The 25,107-nt window shown below is 36.3% G+C and overlaps 1 protein-coding gene across 1 annotated transcript in view; it reads right to left on the bottom strand.

Moving 5' to 3' along the window:
- Stag1 (STAG1 cohesin complex component) overlaps nt 1–25,107 on the bottom strand; it is a 327,633-nt gene that overhangs the window by 88,575 nt on the left and 213,951 nt on the right. Inside the window, exons 10-13 of the mRNA XM_057766709.1 lie at nt 22,801–22,924; nt 17,617–17,715; nt 10,086–10,165; nt 4,150–4,257 (exon numbers count right to left, since the gene is read on the bottom strand). Coding sequence (XP_057622692.1) covers nt 4,150–4,257; nt 10,086–10,165; nt 17,617–17,715; nt 22,801–22,924 — 411 coding nt within the window. The remainder of the gene's footprint in view (nt 1–4,149; nt 4,258–10,085; nt 10,166–17,616; nt 17,716–22,800; nt 22,925–25,107) is intronic.

Below are 25,107 nucleotides of genomic sequence, written 5' to 3'. Positions count from 1 at the left end.
GATTGTTCAAGAGACTGCTAAAACATAACGGCTGGTTGTCACCCAGAGATGGAAGGTAGGAACTTCAGACATAGGACCCAGATACCCCTAACTGAAACTGAATTTTAATGCCTCTTCTCTGAGTACTACCTTTGAAGGTATCAGAAGGAACCACATCAGTTTCTAGGGGAGAGAGGCACCCAACAAATGGTGACATTTTGTTTGTGTTTTAACAAATAAAGCTTGCTTGAAGATCAGAGTACTGAGCTAAGCCACTAGAGACCAGGCAGTGGTGGCATATACCTTTAATCCCAGAACTGGGGAGACAGAGGCAGACAAATCTTGTTAGTTCAAGGTCACCCTGGGCTATACAAAATTAATCCAGTCTAAAAGAGAAACAGAACTCACACAAAGGTGATCCCAGTACTTGGGATCCCACACCTTTAATCTCAGCACTAGGGATGTAGAAACAGAAATGATATGGCAGAGGCAGATGGATTTCTGTGAGTTCAAGGCCACCCAGAGCTACACTAGACTGATCCAGTCTCAAAGAGAAATAGAGCCAGATGGTGGTGACCCACACCATTATTCCCAGCACCAGGGAAGCAGAGACCGGAACAGAGATATGGCTGAACAGAGAGAGGAATATAAGGTGGGAGGAGACAGGAGCTCAGATGCAGTCTGAGGTGCAGTCTAAAGCAGTCTGAGGAGGCAGTTTGAGGATAGGAACACCCTTTTGGTCTGAGCATTGGTAGAGGTAAAAAGTCTCTCTAGCGGCTAGTTGCTCTGCTTCTCTGATCTCTCAGCTTTCACCCCCTACTATCTGACTCCAGGTTTTTATTAAAAACAACTAGAATTCGTGCTACACAACCATCCTACCCAGATAAGATGCCGGTAAATCACACTTGGCTTGGCAAGTCATATAACCCTAAGGGTGTAGTAACAGCACTGAAATCTTGGTAGTAACCAACAGATCTCTAATTGAACTTAAGTCACCCCTACCCCCATGAAAAGGAAACTATCCTTGGTACTAGAAACCTGGGCAACTACCCAGAATTAGTGAAGTCATAATTCTTGAAGAAGACCACACAGCTACCACTTATTTTATTAAACAAGCATAATCTCTAACTATATACAATCTAAATATATGCCCTTATACTCACAGATAAATGTAGTCCTACCTCTCCATCAAGGAAACCACTCTTTGTAACAGATGTACAACAAGCCACAACCTATCAAACTATAGAGTTGTGGGAGCCCAATCCCAATAAGCCCATCTCCCACCTATGGGCTCAGAGAATGCTATGAAAGAGAAGGCGGAAAGAGTGCAAGAGTCACAGGATCAGGGGCTGTGTCAGAATCTACTTCACAATGCCTTAGCAACATGACTGCCTACACATGACATGAACAAGTACAACAACAGACAAGCCAAAATGGACAGAGGAAAGGCCACAGACCTCTAACCTACACAAAGAAGTAAACACAACTAAGGAATGATGAGTGGTAGAAAGTCTTTTCCAGACATAAGCACATCAACTGGTTCAGTATCTAATGGTCAGCCAGCTAAACATACATGAATAACACTAATACATTTACATATATATTATATAACCAGCACACGGGTAATATATATTTATATGAAATGTTCCTAAATAAACACATACAAGTATTTAAAAACAGTAATAAAAAAGAAGCCATTAATTTGAAAGAAAGCAAGAAGAGGTACATGGATGAGGGAGGAAAGATGAGATTATAATATTATATTATATTCTCAAAAAACTTAAAAATGTAGAATTTTTGGTGAGATTAAATATTCATTTTAGATGCATTTTCTATTTTTGATGAATCCTGTTGACTATGTAGTATTTATTTATATACTATAAGATATAAGACTATCTGCATGTACTATACACCTAATTTTTTATTTTTTTTGAATTGATTTTTGCTATGTGGCCTAGGGTAGAACTGAACTCTTGGATTCCAGTAATCCTCCTCTTATCTCAACTTCCTAAAGAGTTGGGACTGTGTGTGTACATCAAAATTTAAACATGAAAATTCTATAGCTGAACTACAGTTTGCTTAGTAGGATTTTAATATCTATTATATAAGTGATAGAAGAATGTTAAAATTAGTCCTTAAAGATGAAGTTACTAAAATGTGAATTTTTATTATTTTATTTATTTATTTATTTATTTTTTTGAGACAGTATTGTTCTGTGTAACCACTCTGGCTGTCCTTGAACTTGCTCTGTAGACCAGACTGGCCTTGAACTCACAGAGATTGCCTGCCTCTGTTTCCGGAGTATTGGATTTAAAAGAATCTGCCACCACTGCCTGGCTGTGAACACCCCATCCCCCAACCCCCGTTTTTTCTTTTGAGACAGTGTTTCTCTGTGTAACCACCCTAACTGTCCTGGAACTAGCTCTTATAAACCAGGGTAGTCTTGAACTCCCGGAGATCCACTTGTCCCTGCCTCCCAAGGCCTGGGATTAAAGGCATGTTCCACCACCACCTGTCTGTGAATTTTTCTAAGAGAGGAGTTTGAAAGCATTAATATAAACAGCTCTCATAAACCCCACTGAAACAGTCTGCCTGAGCTAATGGGAACTCACCAACTCCAGCCGGACAGGGAAGGAACAGGCATAGGACCATACTAGTTCCTCTGAATGTGGTTGACAATTGCATGGCTGGGGCAGACATATAATATAGGTGACATATATATTAAGCTCAGTTCTTGATGTTCTTAGTGAAGCCACAGAAGCAATAAATTCTTTCTAAAATCACAAAACATTTTGAAAACTTAAGTGGACAACAGAAGCCAACTATACTGTAATAATTCTGAGGAAAGAAGGGAAGACTCCAATTTATTCTTGATGTCTGTGGCATACAATGGCCGAAGAAAATATGGAAATTCGCTGATTCTACTAGTCAAAGGTATCAGAGCAACTGGCAAAGCCAATGCTATTTTAAAATCTGTGCCTAAGGGGGCTGGGATGTAGCTTAGCAGCAAAATGCTTGTCTGGCATGTGTGAGTGGCCACGAGGTCAGAAAAAACTTGAATTCTTCCTTTTCACTTTCATTATCAACATACAGTAGCAGGTAGCTACTGTTTAAGAAAGATTTTAACATGGGAATCAATTCTTCCCATCATGAGTACTAGTAGACTAGAACACCGCTGCCAAATTAGATACTGTATGGAATGCCAAGACTCCTTACAATCAAAGTTAATCATCCACGCAGAACTCATGCCCAGTGCATGGCTATAAGCATGTGATTATGCTTCTGTTTAATCACAAATAAGCACATGTGAAGGACCCCCTTGCCCACAACCAAAGTCTGCACAAGAAACCCCCAAACGAGAACAAAGTAAAAGATATATACATGAACAAGAATGTTTACATTGTGAAAATGAATCCACTAATAAATTACACAACATATATAATAATCCATAATCAAAAAGTATGTTTCAGAGCCGGGCGGTGGTGGCGCACGCCTTTAATCCCAGCACTTGGGAGGCAGAGGCAGGTGAATCTCTGTGAGTTCGAGACCAGCCTGGTCTACAAGAGCTAGTTCCAGGACAGGCTCCAAAGCCACAGAGAAACCCTGTCTCGAAAAACCAAAAAAAAAGTATGTTTCACAGAATTTCACTCTAGTTAAGTGCTATATAATAGTCAGCCACAATTTAAAAGGAACTTAATAATATTAACTGTAATATATTCACAACTCTCAGAATTACTACATTGTAATAATGATTTCAAAGGAAAAAATGGGAAGCCATTAAAACCTGAGACTTAGCAAGGAGATACAAGTTCATGACTAGATAATACATGTAGCGAATTATGAACTGAGACGTTGAAAAGAAACAAGAATTCACAAACTTTAAAAGTCGACTCCCATTTCAGATTTCACAGAGGAGGAATATGATAAAGGATTACCACTCTCTCAGGTGTGAATTATGATATAGGAAACAGGCTATGAACCTATGAGAAAAACCAAGCACAGTGAAGAGGACATTCCAAGTCCTATGCTCAGTCACTGCTATTCTCTTCTACTACTTGGAGATGACCAGCAAGTGCCTTTAACAGCTGAGATCTCTCTTTTCAGTACTCTTATACTACCTTGAAACAAAGCATACAAAAATGGAACCTGTGTGCAAGATAACTGACTCACTTTTTGTGAAGAAACTCTCCAGCTGCCACAGCAACAGGGCGATGAGCTGAATACACCAAATGGTACACATTTTCACAGTCTTCATTGGAGAGAGCTTCTTCACTTCCACTGAAAATGTAAATTAACATCAAAACCACAAATACTTTTAATTGATGTAATCCTGCATTTAATTTCTATAAAGTGATTATAAAACTAAAAATATAGATTTTAGTTTTCTTTTACTTTGAAAGTATTATTTCCCATGAATTGTAAATGTATTCACTATATAAAATTCAGAAAATCCAGATAAAAGAAAAATTTCAAAATACTTCTATGTGAAACATCCCTAGAGAACAGTCAATACCTCAGAATACACATCAGACCAACTAAACATGCTCTTTAAATGTGCACAAGGCTTTTATTTTTTAAAAATATTCTTTTTGTTTTGTTTTGTTTTTCGAGACAGGGTTTCTCTGTGGTTTTGGTTCCTGTCCTGGAACTAGCTCTTGTAGACCAGGATGGTCTCGAACTCACAGAGATCCGCCTGCCTCTGCCTCCCAAGTGCTGGGATTAAAGGCTAAAAATATTTTTAAGGAATATATTTGTCCTTGTTTCGTGTAATTAATGAAGGCAACTTTTCCCCAGAACTGTATCAATGAAAAACATTTTATCACCTAAATATTACATTTGTTTGTTTATTTACTTGTGTATGCCAGTCATAGCTCTCCTTTGGTCAAAGGACAACTTGTGAGAGATGGTTCTTTTCTTCCACCAGGTAGGTCCCTGGGATTCAATTCAGGTCATCAGACTTGGTGGCAAAACTCTTTATGAGCTGAGCCATCTTGTCAGTCCAGGCTGTTCCTTCCCCAACACAATTTCCTGTCCTTACATTCATGTACTCATGATTCTGTGTTTCCTAAATGGTCAAAATGTTTTAAGCAATTTATCTTCAAAAATGAAACATCCATTTCCTGATGATTAATATATTTTTAAATGATTGATATGATTATAGCTTAACAGTTAGTTTGAATACATATTTATTGGGCTGAACAGGACCTTGGCAACCTATAGAGCTACAAGTTTATTTTGTAGATTTTCAAATGTAGATAGATGCCCTAGGACCCAAGATCTTTAGGAATTTAACAAATAAAAATTAGAATGCTCTTGGTAGCAAAGAATGTGGTTAATCAATTCCAGGGAGAAAGTGCAGTCTTGGCTGAAAAATCATAAATGCAAAACTGGCAGACAAACTAGAAACGTTTAAATACACTCTCCTGCCACTCCAACAATGCTTGTACCATTATGGTGAGGCAGATAGTATAGTGTAAGCAGGGAACAATCCTGTTATTAACAGACATTAGAAAGGAACTAGGAGAACTAACAATACAATTATCCATTCCATATACTCAGGGCCAAATACTACAACTGAGGCATACAGGTTTCAGGGCTGCTGAGGAAGAGTTGATAGGTTAGGATAGGACAAATATATCTATAAATGACCAACTTGTATCCCCTGAATTTTAAGAGAGGCTCAGGCTAATGAAACAAATTAGGTATTACCAGCCTAAGAAAATAGCCTCAGAAAAAGGAAACATATGGGGTGTGTGTGTGTGTGTGGGAAACCCAATTTAAAGATACACCAGAAAAATACAAACTCTACCAAATGTAGACTTATGATTGTGATTCCACTACTCCAGAGCTCGAGAAAGAAAGAGATGGAATTTGAGGCCAGACTGAGCCAAATTGTTTTAGACTTTGTTGGAAAAAAAAGAAAAAAAAGTAGCAGAGCTGACAGATGGCATAAAAATATTTAAATGAGTTGATAAAGGGATATAAAAATGTGATTTTACCTATCATTTAGGAAGGTTTACCAGTAATCCTATGTGTCAAGAGAAAGCCGGGTCGTTTCATGCACATTCTATAAGAGACCGGTAAGCTAGATTTTGATTCTTAGCTCATTATCACTTAAAATACTAAGCTAGATAAAATTAGGAAAGCGTGAAAGTGCATGAGTACACATGATTTGTTTTTTTTAAAAAAAATACGAAACAGATTTAGAGAATAATGAAACCTTTATAGATTTTTAATTTATTTTTCATGGGTATAGGTGCTTTGCCTAAATGTATGTCTGTGCATCATGTGAACTTGGTGAATGTGGAGGCTCAAAAAGGGTGTCAGATCTCCTGGAACTAGAGTTACAGAAGTTGTGGACTGTCATGTAGGTGCTGGGTATTGAAATTGGGTCTTCTGAAATACCAAGCAGCGGTCTTAACTGCTGAGTCCTCTCTTTTAGCCCCATCACAAATCATTTATGAAGTCAATAAGAAACATTAAGTCTCAGAAAACTATAAAAACTTTATAGAATATATCTTAAGATTATGTTTATGAACTGGTCTACAGCAAAGCCATAAAAAGTTTTAAAAGAAAATGACTAAAGGTGTCCATGGAAGTGGAGAAAAACATAAGGGCTCGAAGGCAGCAAGGAGTTCTTTCTTCACTAAGAAGCTCTTGGTTTCCTATTGGCCACATATGTTAATATTAATATTGAGCCTGTTTGAATAGTTTAATATAACATTGGCCAATAAAACTGTAAGTAGATTGCACATACAAAATTTCAAAGTCAGGCTCTGAGTGACAAGGTAGAAGACACAAAGGATACATTGCCCTCTATGAGATATTTGCAATCACAAATTCTTAGGGCAGTGAGAGATTTCTGAGGAATGCATAAAAGGATAGATATAACTAATACTCTAGGCAAAAAACACATAGACGGTCACAATTATATCTGTAAAACACCAGATATTTTCTGTTCTATTTCAATTAAAGTTCAGAACAAAAAAATCATGTAGAGATTTTTGAAATGAGGCATCCTCTTTTCTAAGTTCATGGTAAAAAGAAGACCTTCCCTCCAGCCAAAAAAGGTCTTGAAGGTTTTAAAACAGTATTGAAAGAAGTAATTTAACTTAGCATATTAAAATAAGTTTTTAAAAGGAAAAAAATTTTCATAAAGGATAAGAAAGAATGGTATGTATGGGTAAAAAAGTCACAAACATAATGATATCTATCAATACATATTGTAAGTGTACTGAAGAATACCAAATATATAGTATAGCATGTAGCAAAGCATAGTATATGAAGTATACTAAGCAACAATGTATGAAAGTAAGTCAAGTCAACATTTATGAATAGACTAATACATTGTTCTTAGGAATAACCAGAATGGAAGAAAAGTTGATAGTGGTTACTAAGTTATATAAGACCACAAATTTTGGACTGTACTGGGTATAGAGTTTAAATGGCAATAACAATACATTTTCCCCAAGAAAATGGAATTAAAGACCTGATTTTTAGAGTATCTTTAAGAAATGGTAGTGATTAAGATACATTTAACTTGTTTTAAACATTGGTACACATATGAAAAAAATCATTTTACTCCATTAATTTGAAAAATAATTGTATTATTCTATTGTGGTAATAGAGGTGAAATCCAAGGCTATGCACCTGCCAGGAAAGCACTCTATCAATGAGTTATGATACCAATCCTATATAATTTTTGTTTCTAACTATTAATTAAAAATTACTTCAGTGGCCGGGCGGTGGTGGCGCACGCCTTTAATCCCAGCACTCGGGAGGCAGAGGCAGGCGGATCTATGTGAGTTCGAGACCAGCCTGGTCTACAAGAGCTAGTTCCAGGACAGGCTCCAAAACCACAGAGAAACCCTGTCTCGAAAAAAACCAAAAAAAAAAAAAAAAAAAATTACTTCAGTTAAAAATGTATCAAATTTACACATGAAAATACAAATAAAAGCAATCTACCATAATGTTGTATTTAAGCAAAACAATATATATGTTCAAATACAATTTATTCAAGTAGAGTAAAAGTGGTTTAAATTAGGTAAATATATAATTCAGGCTAATTAACAGGTTTAAAAAATCCTACAGTATTCAGAATAAAGAGGAATTTTCAACATAAGCCAAAATATTCTTAGACTGAGCCTTAGCTTAGAGACCTTGTATCTGTATAGGGAGCACCAGGCCCTAGGCTGGGTTTATAGCACTACAAATAAAAACAAACCTATCCAACAAACCATTTATACAAATATAACAGCAATAAAAATTTAAAATTCCTTATATAACAAAACAAAAATATCTGCTATCAAGAATGGCATAAATAAAGCAGAAGATCTTGGCTATACAATCAGACAGGCAAGGAAATAAGAATAATAAAGTTAGGAAGATGAAATCATTTGTCCATGCTATTCTAATAATCTACATGGTAAAAGCAACGAGATCAAGAAACAACAGCTATTTGGGAGTTCTAAAATGCTGTACATAGACCAACATAAAATCAAAGGTTTCTTTACCTTGCAGCAATCAAGTAGAAAATACTAAATGCTAATAATGACAATGAAACTACACAGTATTTAATAATTACATATATAAAAAATATACATCATTGTGGTCATATATACATACATAAATCCTACATCTAAAATACACTTATATGTCTGAATATAGAAATGAAAAAAGGCAAATCGAATAAAAATTTACTCTTTTATAACATAAAATAGGATAGAGTTGTTTATTTTATTTTATTTTGGTTTTTCAAGACAGGGTTTCTCTGTAGCTTTGGTGCCCGTCCCAGAACTAGCTCTTGTAGACCAGGCTGGCCTCGAACTCCCAGAGATCTGCCTGCCTCTGACTCCCCAGTGCTGGGATTAAAGGCGTGCGCCACCACCGCCCGGCTTTATTTTATTTTATTGGTTTTTTCGAGACAGGAGTTCTCTGTGGTTTTGGAGCCTGTCCTGGAACTAGCTCTTGCAGACCAGACTGGTCTCAAACTCGCAGAGATCCGCCTGCCTCTGCCTCCCGAGTGCTGGGATTAAAGGCGTGCGCCACCACCGCCCGGCTCTTGGAATCTGTCTGTCCTAGGACTCACAGATAGTGAGTGCTGGTATTAAAGGCAGGCATCATACAGTTCTTTTATTGGTTTGGTTTTGTTTTCCAAGACTGGGTTTCTTTGTATCCAACTGTCCTAGAACTAGCTATATAGACAAGTCGGTCTCGAACTCACAGAGATCCACCTGCCTCTGCTGTGTTCACTGTACAGTTTTTACATTTAAAATCACATCAAAGTTTAAGAAGTATTTGATATGTATGTTCTAAGAATTCCCATAACAGAAAAATATGAGAATTAGCAAAATAAGATTTAAAACCAGAGAAGAGATCATTATCTAGTAAGAAAGATCTCAGGCTCGATGCTTAATTATATTAGAAGCTGCAATGATAGAAAAGTATGTTATCAACATAGAAAAGGAACCAAAGCAAAATCTGACATTTGAGGAGATACCCAAGTCAGGTCAGACATATTATCAAAGCAGTGAGAAGGAAAAATTTTAAAAGAATTTTGCGAGAAACGACATTATCTAACACAATTTTTCTAGCTCAGAAAACACTAGAAAGCTATAAAATCATTTATTTAAAACTTTAGAACATTGATGGGATAGTCTTGTTTAATTTCTTTCACTTCCATGTTCACAAAAAATTTATCTGAAAACCTTTTCATCTTAAAGCCCTGAGTTTTTGTTTTAAATAGTAAAGTATGACACTTGTTTGATAACTTTCTTAAACTACGAAAAATAACCTTTACATGGAGAAAGCAGACATCAGATCAAGTGAAAAACTACTCATATCTATAAATCTAGAACTCAGGAAGTTGAAGCAGAAGGATTTTTCCAACTTGAGGTTAGTCTATGCTACAGAGTAGGTTCCAAGCATGGGCTGCAGTGTGAGATCATGTTTCAAAATAAACACCACCACCACCTAGAATATATGTGGTTATAAACAAAACTTTTAAAAGGAAAAATGGATCCTTCACATGAAGTATTTTTTGATGTGCTAATCCAGAAAAAATATTAGATATCAAAAGATAAACTGTTAACAGATACTATACTTACTGAAGTATCAGAGTAACCAATCGGATTGCTTCCACAGCAACATCGTATTCTTTATCAAGAGTCATTGATACAATGCGATCCTGAAAGAAGTTATAAACAAACCAACCTTGAATATAAACGAGCCAAGACAGGCTTAGGGCATTTGAAGGTATATATGTAATACCAAGAAAGACAAAACAAGTTTCACTATTTCCTTTTCTTTTTCTAAACAGGGTCTTATTAGCTTTGGCTGGCCTCAAACTTATATTCATTTGCCTCTGCCTCCTCCTAAGTTTTACTCTTGAAACCGTATTATACAAGTGGGGTGCAGCTTTTTTATTTGTTTCTTTAAAACAGAGCTTACTATGCAGCCCTGACTTGCCTGGAACTCAATATGTAGATTAGGCTGACCCAGAACTTACAGAGATCTACCTCCTCCTCTGCAGTGTTGTGATTAAAGGAATATCTGAAAATATTTCTTCTTACTAAACATATATATCAAGTAAAAACTTAACATAAGTCAAAAACTCATTATGTAGAGAAATTCTCATTTTAAGCAAGAAAGTTCCTTCAAAGCTCTAAGTAAGAGTTCCTGTTGGGGACATGTGCCATGAAGCAGTTTATTCATCTATTTCATATGAGATACTTAAAAAAATAAAATACAGGTGAATGGTGGATTAGAAGTCATGTGTGTGAGACCGTATTGAAGAGAGTCAAGACAGAAAACCACCAAATACAGAAATATAAGAATGACCTATTAAAAATCAGAAAGAGTAGGTAGGATTTTCTCCGTAAAAAAATCACTTGGTGAACCCAGCTACACAAAGCTCTGAGCATTGATTGGAAAGGTACTGTACAGTTGGAGGAAGGGAGGGAGAGAGGGAAGGAGGGAGGGAGGGAGGGGAGAGGAGGAGGGAGGGGAGGGGAGGAGGGGGAGAGAGAGAGAGAGAGCGCCTGCTGAAAACTCAGATGGAAGTTTAAATTTGGTGTGATCAAAAAGGATCAACTTGGAAACAGCAAGTTCTGGATACAGCAACATAAAAAAGGTAAAGGGGTCTGAAATATAGAGATCTGCAAGGCTCAATCTTCCCTGAGGAGCACCTCCACCTCCACCACTGCCCTAAATAACAAGAGATCTAGACCACAGGAAGAACACATGAGAACCCAGAATATGTAGTAGCATTATGTTAGTACCAGGAGTCCCTAACTAATGCTTAACCAGCAGCGACTGGCAACAGCAGCATTAATAGGTAAAGTTTTCTCAAACTGAGACAAACTAGTATTTCCATAGCCCCCACAGTCAGGGTAAGGTACCCTTCACTGTGGGAGGTTTGAGGGAGGAACTTTGCTCAGTATGTTAATGGAAAAAGGGTAAATGTAAGTGATTAGGCCTTCATACTCCCTCAGAGCCTCTGGCACAGAAAGCCCCATACACACCAAATTATCCCCAAAAGACCAATGTTAGTCTAGAAAGATTAGATTGAGGAAATCTGGAAAGAAGTGACATTTTGAAGAAGGATGCTTAAAAAGAAATCCCACACTAGCTCAGAATTGAGAAATAGATGGTTATTTATTTAGGGGTAGACTCCCAAATCAGAATCCTCTACTGGAACGGAGATCAGAAACCGATATCGCAACCGGAAAAGAGAGGCAGGAAAAAGAGGCCAGAGACATCCTCTACATCAGCATATACAGTATAAGAGGCTACGCCCCAGTGGACGGGTAAACACTGGCTGTAAGACTTCCTACAGCAACATTTAGCCACAGAAATCCTGTCGATAGACATCCTTAACTTGTTTGAATTACTGATACTAACAGCACTTTCCTAAATCCCTACTTACAGAGCCTGATATAATACTAATAATAAAATAAAAAGCAGAGAACACAAAGGTAAGGCAAGACCTTATCTTTAAAGCAGGAAGAAACATTAATCCAAAACATATTTTCTATTTATTTTTCTTGATCATTATCAGTTTAATTAATAAAATTACATTTATTTATTTTGTGTGTTTGACTGCATACACACAGACATCAATGTGCAACTTTTGGGAGTTCTCCATGTGGGTTCTGGGGAATCTCAGGTTATCACATTTGGCATCAAGCATTTCTATTGCTGAGTCATCTCTTCAGTCCAGTTATATATTAATTAATATCTATTTCTAAATTATTTTAATTTTCCTTTTTTTTCAAAAAGTATTCAAATGTTTAACTTGAATCTTGGTGATAAAGCTTTTGGTTTCCTCCTTCTTTCGTCTAATCCTAATATATAATATTTTCTATACTGCTTTGCCTGTCTTTAATGTTTAGGTAGAAGTCCTACTGAGTCCATTCCACTCTCAGGTCACTCCTCTCATTCCATACCCCACACGCAGTGCTCCAAGTTGCAGCTCCTTCCCGGGAGTTGCCCTCTTCAAACTCTGCCCTTGAGAAAGTGGGCCAAAAGTCAGCTCCTCCTTGGGGCTGCTAAAGACCACACCTAAAGGCTACTTTAGACCTGGTAACCATGTTCTATGATTCCTCTCCTTCCCCCTGAGGGTTACCTAGGAATTGCTTTGCTTTGTTTATTAAACCTGGATGTTTTACATTAAACTTGGCTTATATATATTGCGGCAGCAAATTTCCACTAATTGGGGACTCAAACTTAGCATTTAATCCACGTGCCTTCCTTCTGTTACTTTCCCCCCTTTCCATTTCTTCCTCACTTCACATCTTAAAAATGATTCCCTTAGAAAAACAACACACACACACACACACACACACACACACACACACACACACACCACCCTTATCATTTTCCCCAGCCTCAGTGTTACAAAAGTCCCTTGTTATGGGAAATCTTGCAGAGTTCTGAAGCTAGTTTGATTCCTGAGTGTTAGCATCTAGCTCTGCCATCTGAGACTGCTACCTTTTCTGTTCAGGACCTTCTGTTTGTTTGAAGTAGGCAAATCTTATCTGAGAGTTTCCTAAAGGTTCAAAGCCTATGCAAAACCTGCTTACTTAAAGACTCAGCAAGCTAAGATGTCCTGTGACTTTGGAATTCACAATGGCATTGTCTCTTTGGGGAGCTGAGATAAGAAGTTTTGGTATATGGAAACTGATTTGCAAACGGTGTGAATTGTGTAACAATAAAAAAGCCCTTTGCAGAGCTTCAGTAAGTCATTTACCAGAGGCCAACTCCCCTGCAGTGCAGTAGGCTAAATTCATTCAAGAGTGCCTCCTTTTCTCCTTTCCCAGTGGACCTAACACCTGATACAACAGTTCCTGAACCTCATGGTACACAACTGAAGTCAGTATCTCTTGCGGCTAACTTAGGGAACGCTGTCAAACCATTGTATTTGTTAGAGCAATTGACTCTCCTGTCTCCTCTGCCCTGAACATAAACTGAACCAAAGACATTCTGACAGGAAAATTCATTTAAAATAACATGGAAAGGGGGGAAATTAAAAACAACAGATATATACTTCTACATATCTATACATTCCATACAACAGGTAGAGGGATAGGGATAGGATTCTTCTCTACAGTACACAGAGCCTTTTAGAAAATTGTAGCCAAAATGAAAGACTTAAGAAATACACAAAAATTAAAATAATTTATAGAATATAATCAGATTATAGCAGAAAAATTAGACATTAACAGCAACAGCAGAAAAAGCTCAGAAACAGCACATATGCTTGAAGACTGGATGAAAGATGTTTGAATGAACAGGAGATCTCTGAACAAATATGGGATGAAATAAGAAAATCACTAAAATAAAGTAAATATCATAGAATGATCTACCAGAACCTTCTCTGGAATAAAGCCAAAGTAGCCTTAAGAATAAAGTTTACAGCTCACATTTTAAAAAAAATCAGAAATCCAGAATAAATAACCCAACAATACACCTCACTACATCTCCAAGGCTTGAGAAAAATCAAATAGTCAAACAGAAACCAGTACACAGAAATCATTAGGGAAAAAAATTAATGAAATATTAGTATAAAATGATAAGGAGAAGCAATCAGAGCTGTTCTTTAAAAAGATTAACAAGAGCCGGGCGGTGGTGGCGCACGCCTTTAATCCCAGCACTTGGGAGGCAGAGGCAGGTGGATCTCTGTGAGTTCGAGACCAGCCTGGTCTACAAGAGCTAGTTCCAGGACAGGCTCCAAAACCACAGAGAAACCCTGTCTCGAAAAACTTAAAAAAAAAAAAAAAGATTAACAAGATTGATTAAAATCCTTGCCAAAGGAGCCAAAAGAAAGAGGTCTAATGAATAAAATTAGAGACTACAGTGTAATCTAGAAGATCTTTTAGTGATCACTCTGAAAACATTTCAAATGCTGGAAAGCTAGAAAAAAAGGTTAAAATTCTAAATTCATATGATGAATCCAAATTACAGATACAGACTCATTGTAAGCAGACTGAAGCAGCAATAGAAAGATTCCCCACAAACAAAAGCCCAAGAGTAATGTATTCAGTGTTGAATTCTATGAAACTTTTACAAGATCTTAGTATGTTCCATGAAACAGAAAGAGAAGGAATATTTACCATATTTATTCTATGAAACTAGTATTATCCTGACACTAAAACTAGATAAACATACAGCAAAACCAACCAAAATGAAAATAGGTTCAAATCAAATTTAAAAAAACACAATAAAATCTTACACCACAAACAGTTGGTTTCATCCCAGTGATACAAGGCTGGCTTAACATATGCATATTAATCACTGTAATACACTACAAAAAAGAATTAAGACATATAAAAGAAATCATATGATCATCTCCAGAGAAGCTGAAAATGAATCTGCCAAAGTTGAATATTCTTTTCATGACAAAAATCCTCATGAAATTAGAAAGGCATACCTCAAAATAAGAAAAGCTATATATGACAAGGCTATAGCCAATAGTATAGTTGGTGGGGAAATAGCATTTCCCCTAAAATCAGGGAATAGGAATGTGCTTTCTCTCTTCATTTATATTCAGTATGAATTCGAGGTCTAGTTGGAACATGGAGACAGGAGAAAGATACAAAAGGAAAAAAAAAACAAAAAACGGAGGAAAAAGTCAAACATGCCTGTTTGCTGATGAGATGTTATGCTTAACACCCTACAGATGCCACCAGAAGACAGACTGATAAATTCAGTAAAATTTCAGGATACAAAAATCAACATGAGATCTAGTAGCTTTTTCATACATTAATAAGTAACTTGCTGAAGAGAAATGGGGGGGGGGTCTCATTTACAATAAGCTCAAAGGGGATTGGAGGATGAGAAGGTTTAGTGGGTATAAGTATTGTATTAAAAGCTTAGTAACCTGAATTTAATCCCTTGGACCCATGTAAAGGTGAAGGGGGTGGGGAACAAGGCCAAAGAGTTGTCTCTTGACTTATGCGTTTGTGTCATGCCATATAATCCCACCTCACAACAACAATAACAAAAAAAGCAAGCCAAAGCACTTAGGAATCAAACAAAAACAATGAAGTGAAAGAACTTAAAAAAGAAAATTTTAAGACACTAAGGAAATAAACGGAAGTTAGTAGATGATAAAAAGAGTTAACATCAATGGCTCTCAACCTTCCTAATGCTGCAATCTTTTCATTCAGCTCCGCATGTTGTGGAGACCCCAACCATAAAATTATTTTGATGCTACTTCATAACTGTAATTTTGCTAAATGTTGTGGATTGTAATAAATATGTTGTTTTTGGATAGTATTATGTGATCCCTGTGAAAGGGTTATTTGACCCCTTAGGGGTTGCGACCCACAGGCTAAGAACCACTGCCTTAAATGTTTCTGATTGGTAGAATTAATGTTATAGGAAAGGTAATCCTAAGCAGAAAGAACCCTACTAGAAACACCACAAAACCTGACTTCAAATTATACTGCATAGTAATAGTGAGAAACAGCAAGATATTGTGACAAAAAAGAGCTGTGCAGACCAAAAGCCCAGAAACAAACACACACAGGTACACCTACCTGTACAAAGTAGGTTTTTACAAACTTGTCAATAATTCATGTAGAATAAAACAAAACAAAAACACAGCCTATTCAACAAATGGAGTTGGCAAAAGAGGCTATCCACTTGTGTAAGGATGAAATTGTATTTTGATTTACTTAATTCAAAATGGATTAGCGAGTCGGGCGGTGGTGGTACACGCCTTTAATCCCAGCACTTGGGAGGCAGAGGCAGGCGGATCTCTGTGAGTTCGAGGCCAGCCTGGTCTACAAGAGCTAGTTCCAGTACAGGCTCCAAAGCTACAGAGAAACCCTGTCTCGAAAAACAAAACAAACAAACAAAAAAAAAACAAACAACATGGATTAGCGATCTGAAACACTAAAATTACTGAAGGGGAAATGCTTCAGGATATGGACACAAGCAAGAACTTCCTGAGTAGCACAGCAAACAGCTTCAAGAACTAACAACTATGACTATCTGAAATTACAAAGCTCCCTCATAGTAAAGGAAAACAGCCTACAGAGTGGCAGAAGATCTTTTATGGTTGTACTTAAGATAGGGGGTAATTAATTAGAATACATAAAGAACTGTAAAAGTTAAAACTGAAATTTCACAACTACCCATCAAAAATAAGCCAATGAACTAAACAGAAAGCTCTCAAAAGAAGAAATACAAATGATAAATATTTTTTAAAACTATTCAACATTCTTAGCAATTAGGTAAACAATCTAGCCTCACTACAGTCAAAATGGCTATCACCAAGAAAAGAAACGGGGATAGAGGACTTTATCCATAGTTCATGTACTCTGTTGCAGATATTATGGAAATCAGTATGGAGATCTTAAAAAGTCAAAAAAAGAACATCATGAATCTGCTAGTCCATTCTCAGGCACTTATCAAAAAGACTGCATCTTATCACTGAGATAACATTCATGTTTCCTGTCACTCTATTCAAAATGGCAAGGAAATAGATGCCTATTAATTGACAGATTATGAAAGTTTAGTACATATACAAAATTTTAATCAATTATAAAGGAAAGAGAAATCATAAAATTTGCAAGAAAATGGATAGATCTGAAAATTATTAAAGAAGATAACAGATTCAGAAAGAGAAATACCACATATTCTTGTTGATATGTAGATCATACATTTTAATATTTATATATGTATTTCAAAGTGTTAATGTGATATAAGTCAAGCCACTAGAAATAGAGATTTTGAGGAAAAGGTAACTAAGCATAGAACATACATGATATTGAAGCTAAAAGAAGTTCTCTATGAGTAAGAGAGTAGGAGAATGGGGAAGAAGGATCAATAAAGAAGTCAAGTTGAATTATGCCACAATGAAATTGCATGTTAATAAAACAATAATAGAAGAGTAGGAGAGGATAATAATAATAATAATGATAATAATAATTGGATAGTAGGAGAGTAGAAGGATGGGAGAGAAGGATCAATAAAGAAGTCAAGTTGAAAAGTGCCATAATGAAATTGCATGCTATTAAAACAATGATTAAAAAGTAGGAACCAAGCATCATAATAATGTCATTTGCTAATGCAGGTATAACTAGCATTTGCAAAGAGATAAACAACGTAAGCTCATCATCTGACACTTACCTTGAATCGATTCGTAAATAGCTCCAATTTGGGGAATAATTCTCTATTGGTATACAGGCTTTGTAGAGCTTTCAAACACTTCAGTCTGACTTCCCCTTGCTTCAGGAATACAAAGAAAAACAGAAGAGGCAGTCATTTCCACTTCACAAAAGTCAAAAAAGAAAAAGATAAAGTCTCTATAAAGAATAAAATATATCTCAGGCTAACTATTCAACTTATTTCCTATTTGAATTTAATATAGGAAGAGAACGAGCAATTGTATAACCTGGGCTAACACAAGATTTAACTAAAAATGCAAAGAAAATTCTGACAAATGAGTTAAACCTTTTTCAAATATTTGAAAACTACGTCTGATGATGAAATTCTGTCAATATGCTTTTAGTGGCATATTGAATTTATAATCTATGATTATAGTTAGAAAATGGATTGCTCATTTGTTCAGCATGTAATTATAAAATGATCCCATAAAAAATTCTATTAAAAATTGGATAATGGTTTATTTGTCCAATCAATATTTACTGGATGCTTTCCTACATCAGAGAGAAAAAGAGTATAGTTAGGAAAACAGTTAAGTAGCCTACTTAAAACAGATTAAAGTCTACAGAAAAAAGAGTCTTTAGCGAATATTGTACTCTACCACTGAGCTAAATCTCTATCCTAGCAGAGTATCCTTTTTTTTTTGGTTTTTCGAGACGGGGTTTCTCTGTGGCTTTGGAGCCTGTCCTGGAACTAGCTCTGTAGACCAGGCTGGTCTCGAACTCACAGAGATCCACCTTCCTCTGCCTCCCGAGTGCTGGGATTAAAGGCGTGCGCCACCATCGCCCGGCCTAGCAGAGTATCCTTAACAAAGTCATTGAGTCTGGATAAAGGATGGCGTAGATCAGAGTACATTTAGCATCATCTAGAAGAAATCTGTGTAACACTATCAAAGATTTCAAATAAGATTAAGGTTTCCATGCTCTAAAAGAAGAGATGTGTTTTGATAATATCAATCCATTCTGGAATCAAAATAGATTTTATATTTAACTCAGCTGCTTATTAGCAGCATATGAAATGACACACACATCAGCTATTCTGGCATTTACAATTTGTTCATAAGGATGAAATACATGACTATGGTGATGAAAGTGTGAGCAAAATACTTTGTGGAATGTGGTATGATTTGTTACATTTATAGATTTGTGTCATGACACTATTTTCCCTGGTCATTAATGGGACAAATGAATGAATTGTCACTGAATTAATCTGCAAAGATTATATATTTGGTACTCTACTGCAAGTGCTCTTTAAAGTAATTTCTAGATACCACTGAATAAATTGATACATTTCCTCAAAGGGCCCAGGAGGAACCTAAAGTATCCACAGCATATGCTACTATGCACTCCCAAATCTCCTTTACTTGGCTAGTTCTTTACCCTCCGTTTATGTGGGTTGATATCGGGACCCTTTTCTGGGGAACTGACCAGAGACAACGAAAGACTTGGGATAAAACAGTGTAGCTCAGGCTGAAGAGATGGCTCAGAGGTAAAAAGCACCTGCTGGTCTTCCAGAAGACCTGAGTTCAGTTCCCATGTCAGGTGGCTCACAACTGCCTGTAACTTCAGCCACTTATAAAATGACCACTCTGAGGAGGAGGAAACAGGAAATAATATGGCTGGGCGAAGAGAGGAAGAGAGAGGGCAGGAAGGAGACAGGAACTTGTCCCCTTTTTTGGCTAAGAGGTTGATGAGGTAAAAAGTGACTGTGGCTTGCTCCTTTGTCTCTCTGATCATTCAGCATTTACCGATACTTGACTCTGGGTTTCTATTATTAAGAACAATTAGAGTTCGTGTTACAATTTTTAATTCCTAATTTCCTCTAGGATTTGTGGGCTTGAAAATGTGGCTCATGTCTTCTTAATAGGAGAGTCAGAACTCCTTCAACCTTGCCTTCAGCTGCTCTCAATCAAGGCATGTATCTATTTTAAGGACAATGCTAGAAAGGCTTTTTCAGGATCTACACAACTATCTCTCTCTCTCTCTCTCTCTCTCTCTCTCTCTCTCTCTCTCTCTCTCTCTCGATATCTTTTTAAGATATCAGCATGGATAAAATGCTAACTTTGGCTCCTAGAGGGCGAGATAAAAAGACTAGAGCAATACAGATAAGGAGGTATCATCTAACCATTAGAGGCAAGCTGGAAATACTATTTTATAATAATGATTTAACTCCAGAGTTCCATGTATTGGAAATCTGCTCCCCTGTATAGTACTACTGAAGGTAGTAGGGAGCTAGGCCGTCACTATTAGCTTAATGCTAGCAGATTATCTCCTGAGAGAATAGATGGTTATGTAAGAAAGTATGAACCCTCCCGAGTCTCTCTTTTTCCCTCAGTATGTTAGCTTTTGTTTATCCACTTCTACAAGTGTTACCATTTGTCATGCTGGCTGTGCTCAAAATATGCTCATTAGGAACTGAACAGAGGAAGTTGCTTGATCTTGGACATTCATCTTTCAGGTCTTCTGTCCCAACACCAGAGACAGAACAATAATTGTAAAGGGTGGCAGTGATAAAGGGAAGGCAGTGGAGAAACTATGGAACCTGCTCATAGAATTATACCACATAGCAAGAGAGGAGGAAAACCGAAAAAGTACTACGCATACACAATAAAAAGAACAACAATGGATGAGCAAAAAGCAGTAACAGTCTTCCATATGTAAAGTTAAAACTTCAGATGTAAGGTAACACAGTCAACTTCTTTCCAAACACAGCCTTAAAACTAAAACCAAAACCAAACCAAATCAAACAAATTAACAAAAAAATTCTTTTATCAAGCTTCATAGACTAGGGTTTTATTTTCACCTTGTGAACTGAAATCTTTCAGTGACAACTTTTTTTTTTTTTCCTTTTGGTTTTTTGAGACAGGGTATCTACTGTGGCTTTGGAGCCTGACTAGTTCTTGTAGACCAGGCTGGCCTTGAACTCACAGATATCCACTGGCCTCTGTCTCCTGTGAGGGAATTAAAGGCGTGCGCCACCACCACCCAGCAACAACTCTTAATTACTTAATTATCTCTCTTCACAAATCTTGGTACTTCACCTATCAAATGTCTAGCCTATGCCACAGGATTGTCATACCAAATAAATTAGGAGATATTTGTTGAAATAACTTAGATAACTGTAAAATAACTAGTTAGAATGAAAATTCAAATTTTGGTATTTGCTTGTTTAGGCACCACTATTCTCTGAAGCAAGTTTTATTATAGTTCCATAAGCACTTGAATGGATCACTACAACCAAGCCCTCACTGAAATCTGAATATGTAATACAATATCTAATTTATATTAGTTGATCCATAAATATTAGTTGATGTTTATGGATCATCAGTAACTCCAGGCCTAGGGGAACTGACAATTTATTCTGATCTCCTTGGGCACCACATATGCACATGATGCTAATAGATAAGTGTAGGGGAAATACCCATATACATAAAATGAAATAAAAAACCTAAAATATTTAAAATAATGATGACTATTTTACATCAAATTAGTATCTTCCCAGAATTGGCTGTCATTTATAAAGATAAGATAGAACTGTTAAGTGTTACATAAATGTAGAAAAATACTCTCTTGAGGAACCAGAGAATTGAGATGGAAGTGAGAGAATAATCAAAGTATCAAGGTTTAAATTCATTCTTAAAAAAGATTGATGACGGACTTGTTTGAGAGAATGTGAAAACATTCATGTGAGGTCACTGTGTAATTCTACATTCCCTCAAAGTGTTAGAAAATTTTCATAGACCAATCTAAAGTGGGCTGAGATGGAAAGGTTTAAATTCATATCAAGATTATATATGAAAAAAATGAAATATAAACAGGTAATCCAGTCTGAGATTATATTTTTCAGAGAAGACTTGTATTTAAAAAAATTCTTTGAATGTGGTTCTGAGATGGAGTGAGGGGAGAAACATCTTTTAATTAAGAACTAAAAATCTGTATGTTAAGTAAACAAGCTGTGATCATATTTCTGTACACAGTCAAGGCTTCTAACAGAAAACAATGTACCACAGAACTCTCAATGATAATTCCCACAATATTGAAAAGTTTCAACATTGATAATACTAAAAATTTTAATGTATTTATTATTAATATGTGTCTATACATGCACATGTGTGATATGTATGTGTGAGCATATGTGTGGAGCCACAGTACAACTTTATGAATTGGCTCTCTCCTTCTACTTTTCAGGGACTGAACTCAGGTTGCCAACGTAGTGCAGTTTCTTCACATGCTGAGCCACCTCACCAGCACTACTTATTTATCATGTATTTTTATAGTAAATACTGATATGCATAAGATACAGAAAACAAGTCTTCTACTATCATTACAAAATTTCTCCATTTACGTACAAATGTAATATTTTAAAAAATATTCCAATAGCTGTTAAACAGTTAAAAAATATAACAATGTAAAACAAACTTATTTTGGGGATTTCTCATGTAAGATTCAATTATATAAGATTTCTTTTAAATCTCGATCTTTTTCCTAAAAGCTGGAGATGGATCAATATAAACTGGGCTTAGTTAACTCAAGAGTGCAAACCAATCTGATTTAACTAACTTAAAAAGTCATGAACCAACAAAATCCTGAACACGAAAGCTACTTAATTTTTATTACAACTAATCATCTTTGATCTTTGATTAGAAGGAGACTATTACCTTTTTAGAGATAATGCATGTATTCTCTTATTAGTACAGATAAACCAGGTCCTCAAAGATAATTCAAGATAGCACTGCATCCAAGGGAGACACATAAAATACTGTCTTAAATTTCATAATGGTTATCAATAGTTACATGTATTATCTTAAATTTTATATTATTATTGCTCTTAAAAAATAAGATACTGGGGCTGGAGAGATGGCTCAGCGGTTAAGAGCATTGCGAGCTCTTCCAAAGGACCCGAGTTTGATTCCCAGCAACCACATGGTGGCTCACAACCATCTGTAATGAGGTCTGGTGTCCTTGTCTAGCCTGCAGGCATATATGTAAATAGAATATTGTACCCATAATAAATAAATATCTAAAAGAAAATAAAACAAGATACTGCCATTTTGATTGATGGCATGCAATCAAATATTTGCTGGCATGCAAATCAAATAAGTATGGAGACAAATACTTCTTCCACCAAAACTAGAAGATACCAACTTACCCTATCATGAAGAGTCCATCCTACATATTTCAGGTAACTGTCATTTAGGAAGGCATCACTATACATTTTCATCCATACTCCAATTTCTTCGATACAAATGGCTCGAATCTCAGCAATTGCATCACTGGATGGGGAAAAAGGAAAACAAACCTCTGAATTGTAGAGACCTAAAATGTATTCCAACTAATTTTCAAAAAATATAAATTATATTATTTCCTTTGTTACGACAGGGTATGTCATAAGTTTGGACTTAAAATTACTGTGTAGCTGAGGATGACCATGAATCTCTGACCCTTATACCTTCATCTTCCAAGTGCAGGGATTACAAGCAAATTTGTGATCACATGTAGTTTTACTCAGGGCTTGAGATTAAACCTAGGGCATTGTGAATGCCAGAAAAGCTCTCTATTAACTGGGTTCCATTCCCAGTCCAACATAAATACTTCCTAATAAATTTATAAATTGCACCAATTTACTTTACTTTTAGAGAGGTCACACATATTCCATGGCATGAGTGTGGAGGCCAGAGGACAACATATGGGCATTAGTTCTCTCACTCTGACATATAGGTCCCAGGGACTGAACTCAAGTTGGCAGGTTTGGCATCAAGTGCCTTTATCCAATGAGGCACCTCACCAGTCCAACATAAACTTTATGAATACTGTTTTATACCTGCATTGCCAAAGGTCTCCAACATAAATATCATGTTCAATTAAGGTTTTTTTTTTTTTTGGTTTTTCAAGACAGGGTTTCTCTGTAGCTTTGGTGCCTGTCCCAGAACTAGCTCTTGTAGACCAGGCTGGCCTCGAACTCCGAGTTTTTATGAAAATAGAAATTATTAACTACAAGTGTCATAAAGCCCACCATACTTGTTTGGCACTAATTCAGGCAATGGCAATTAGAGATTTCTGACAGTATCACAACTACTATCAAAACGTCTGAAAAAACAAACATACAATGTATGCTTGCACAATCCTTTTTTGTTGCTATTTTATTTTTTGTTTGTCTTATGTTCGTTTGTTTTTTTTTTTTGAGGCAGAGTTTCTTTGTGTAGCCTTGATTGTCCTGGAACTCTCTCTGTAGACCTGACTGGCCTTGAACTGAGAAATGTCCACAACCTCTGCCTCTCTAGTACTGAGATGAAAGGTGTGCACCACCACCAACTTGCATAACTTTTAATGAATTTAATAAAAATTAATTTTTATGGCTGCCAAAACTAGTTTACATATTTAACAAGGCAAGATCATGTAGAAGCCAAGTATTTGGAACTGCATTATAACTGAAGACATGGCACCATCTGCTTTTCCAGAGCATCCTGGTTTGACTTCTAGCATTTACCAGGAGTTTCAGAACCATTTGTAACTGTATAAGCTTCAGGAGATTGGGATGCCTCCTTTTGGCATTTGTGGGTACCGTATATGCCCCAACACAATGAAAATCTAAAATAATTTTAAAAACCAAAAGCCTTTGAGACATTTATTGAGAATTAAGGAAATCTGTAGTTTAGCTTGTACTTCTATAAAACTCATTTTACTACTTCATTCAAATCACAGCTCTTTCATCATTAGTTTTAGGCTGTGCTTTAGACTATGTTTTAGGGTGACCAATGAAGAATCACCCACTCTGGTTATAATGTGAAAGTGGCAGAAAATCCACACGCTTCAGAATTCTACCCATTACCCCCAGGATACACATTCAGTGTGGGTTGTTATGGGATGATATTCCTACTCCAAGGTAATTTCTCAAAAAAAGTTTTAATTTTATCTTTTTTCTCATCAGGTTATTAGCCCTAACTTAAAAAAATATATGAGTGGGGTGTAGCAGTGCACGCCTTAAGCAACAAGCAGAGGCAGGTGGATCTCTAAGTTTGAGGCCAGCCTAATCTACATAGTGATACTAGGGTAGCCAGGTCTAAATAGAGACACTGTCTAAACTAAAACAAACAACAACAACCACAAAAAACCTGTGTGTGTGTGTATGTATGTTTATATATATATAATATTTAATCTTTTGGAGTTCAGTTAAATTTTAAATTTTCTCATTTAATATATGTTTAATTTTAAGTAATTTTAAAAAACAATTAACTAATTTTAACTCATTAGCAAAATATACTTCTCAAGCCTGGTGATGGAAGCATACATCTTTAAACCAGCACTTGGGAGGCAGAGACAGACGGATCTCTATTATTTAAGGCCAGTATGATCTACAAAGTAAGTTCCCAGACAGCCGGAACTGTTACACAGAAAAACCCCGTATCAAAAAAACAAAACAAAAAAAGAATCAAACAAAACAAAAACAAGACAAACT

The sequence above is a fragment of the Chionomys nivalis genome, chromosome 4, assembly GCF_950005125.1.
Source record: "Chionomys nivalis chromosome 4, mChiNiv1.1, whole genome shotgun sequence".
In the NCBI taxonomy this organism is placed as follows: Eukaryota; Metazoa; Chordata; class Mammalia; order Rodentia; family Cricetidae; genus Chionomys; species Chionomys nivalis.
Note: the sequence above shows the minus strand (reverse complement) of the source record. Positions and strands in the feature narration are given on the sequence as shown.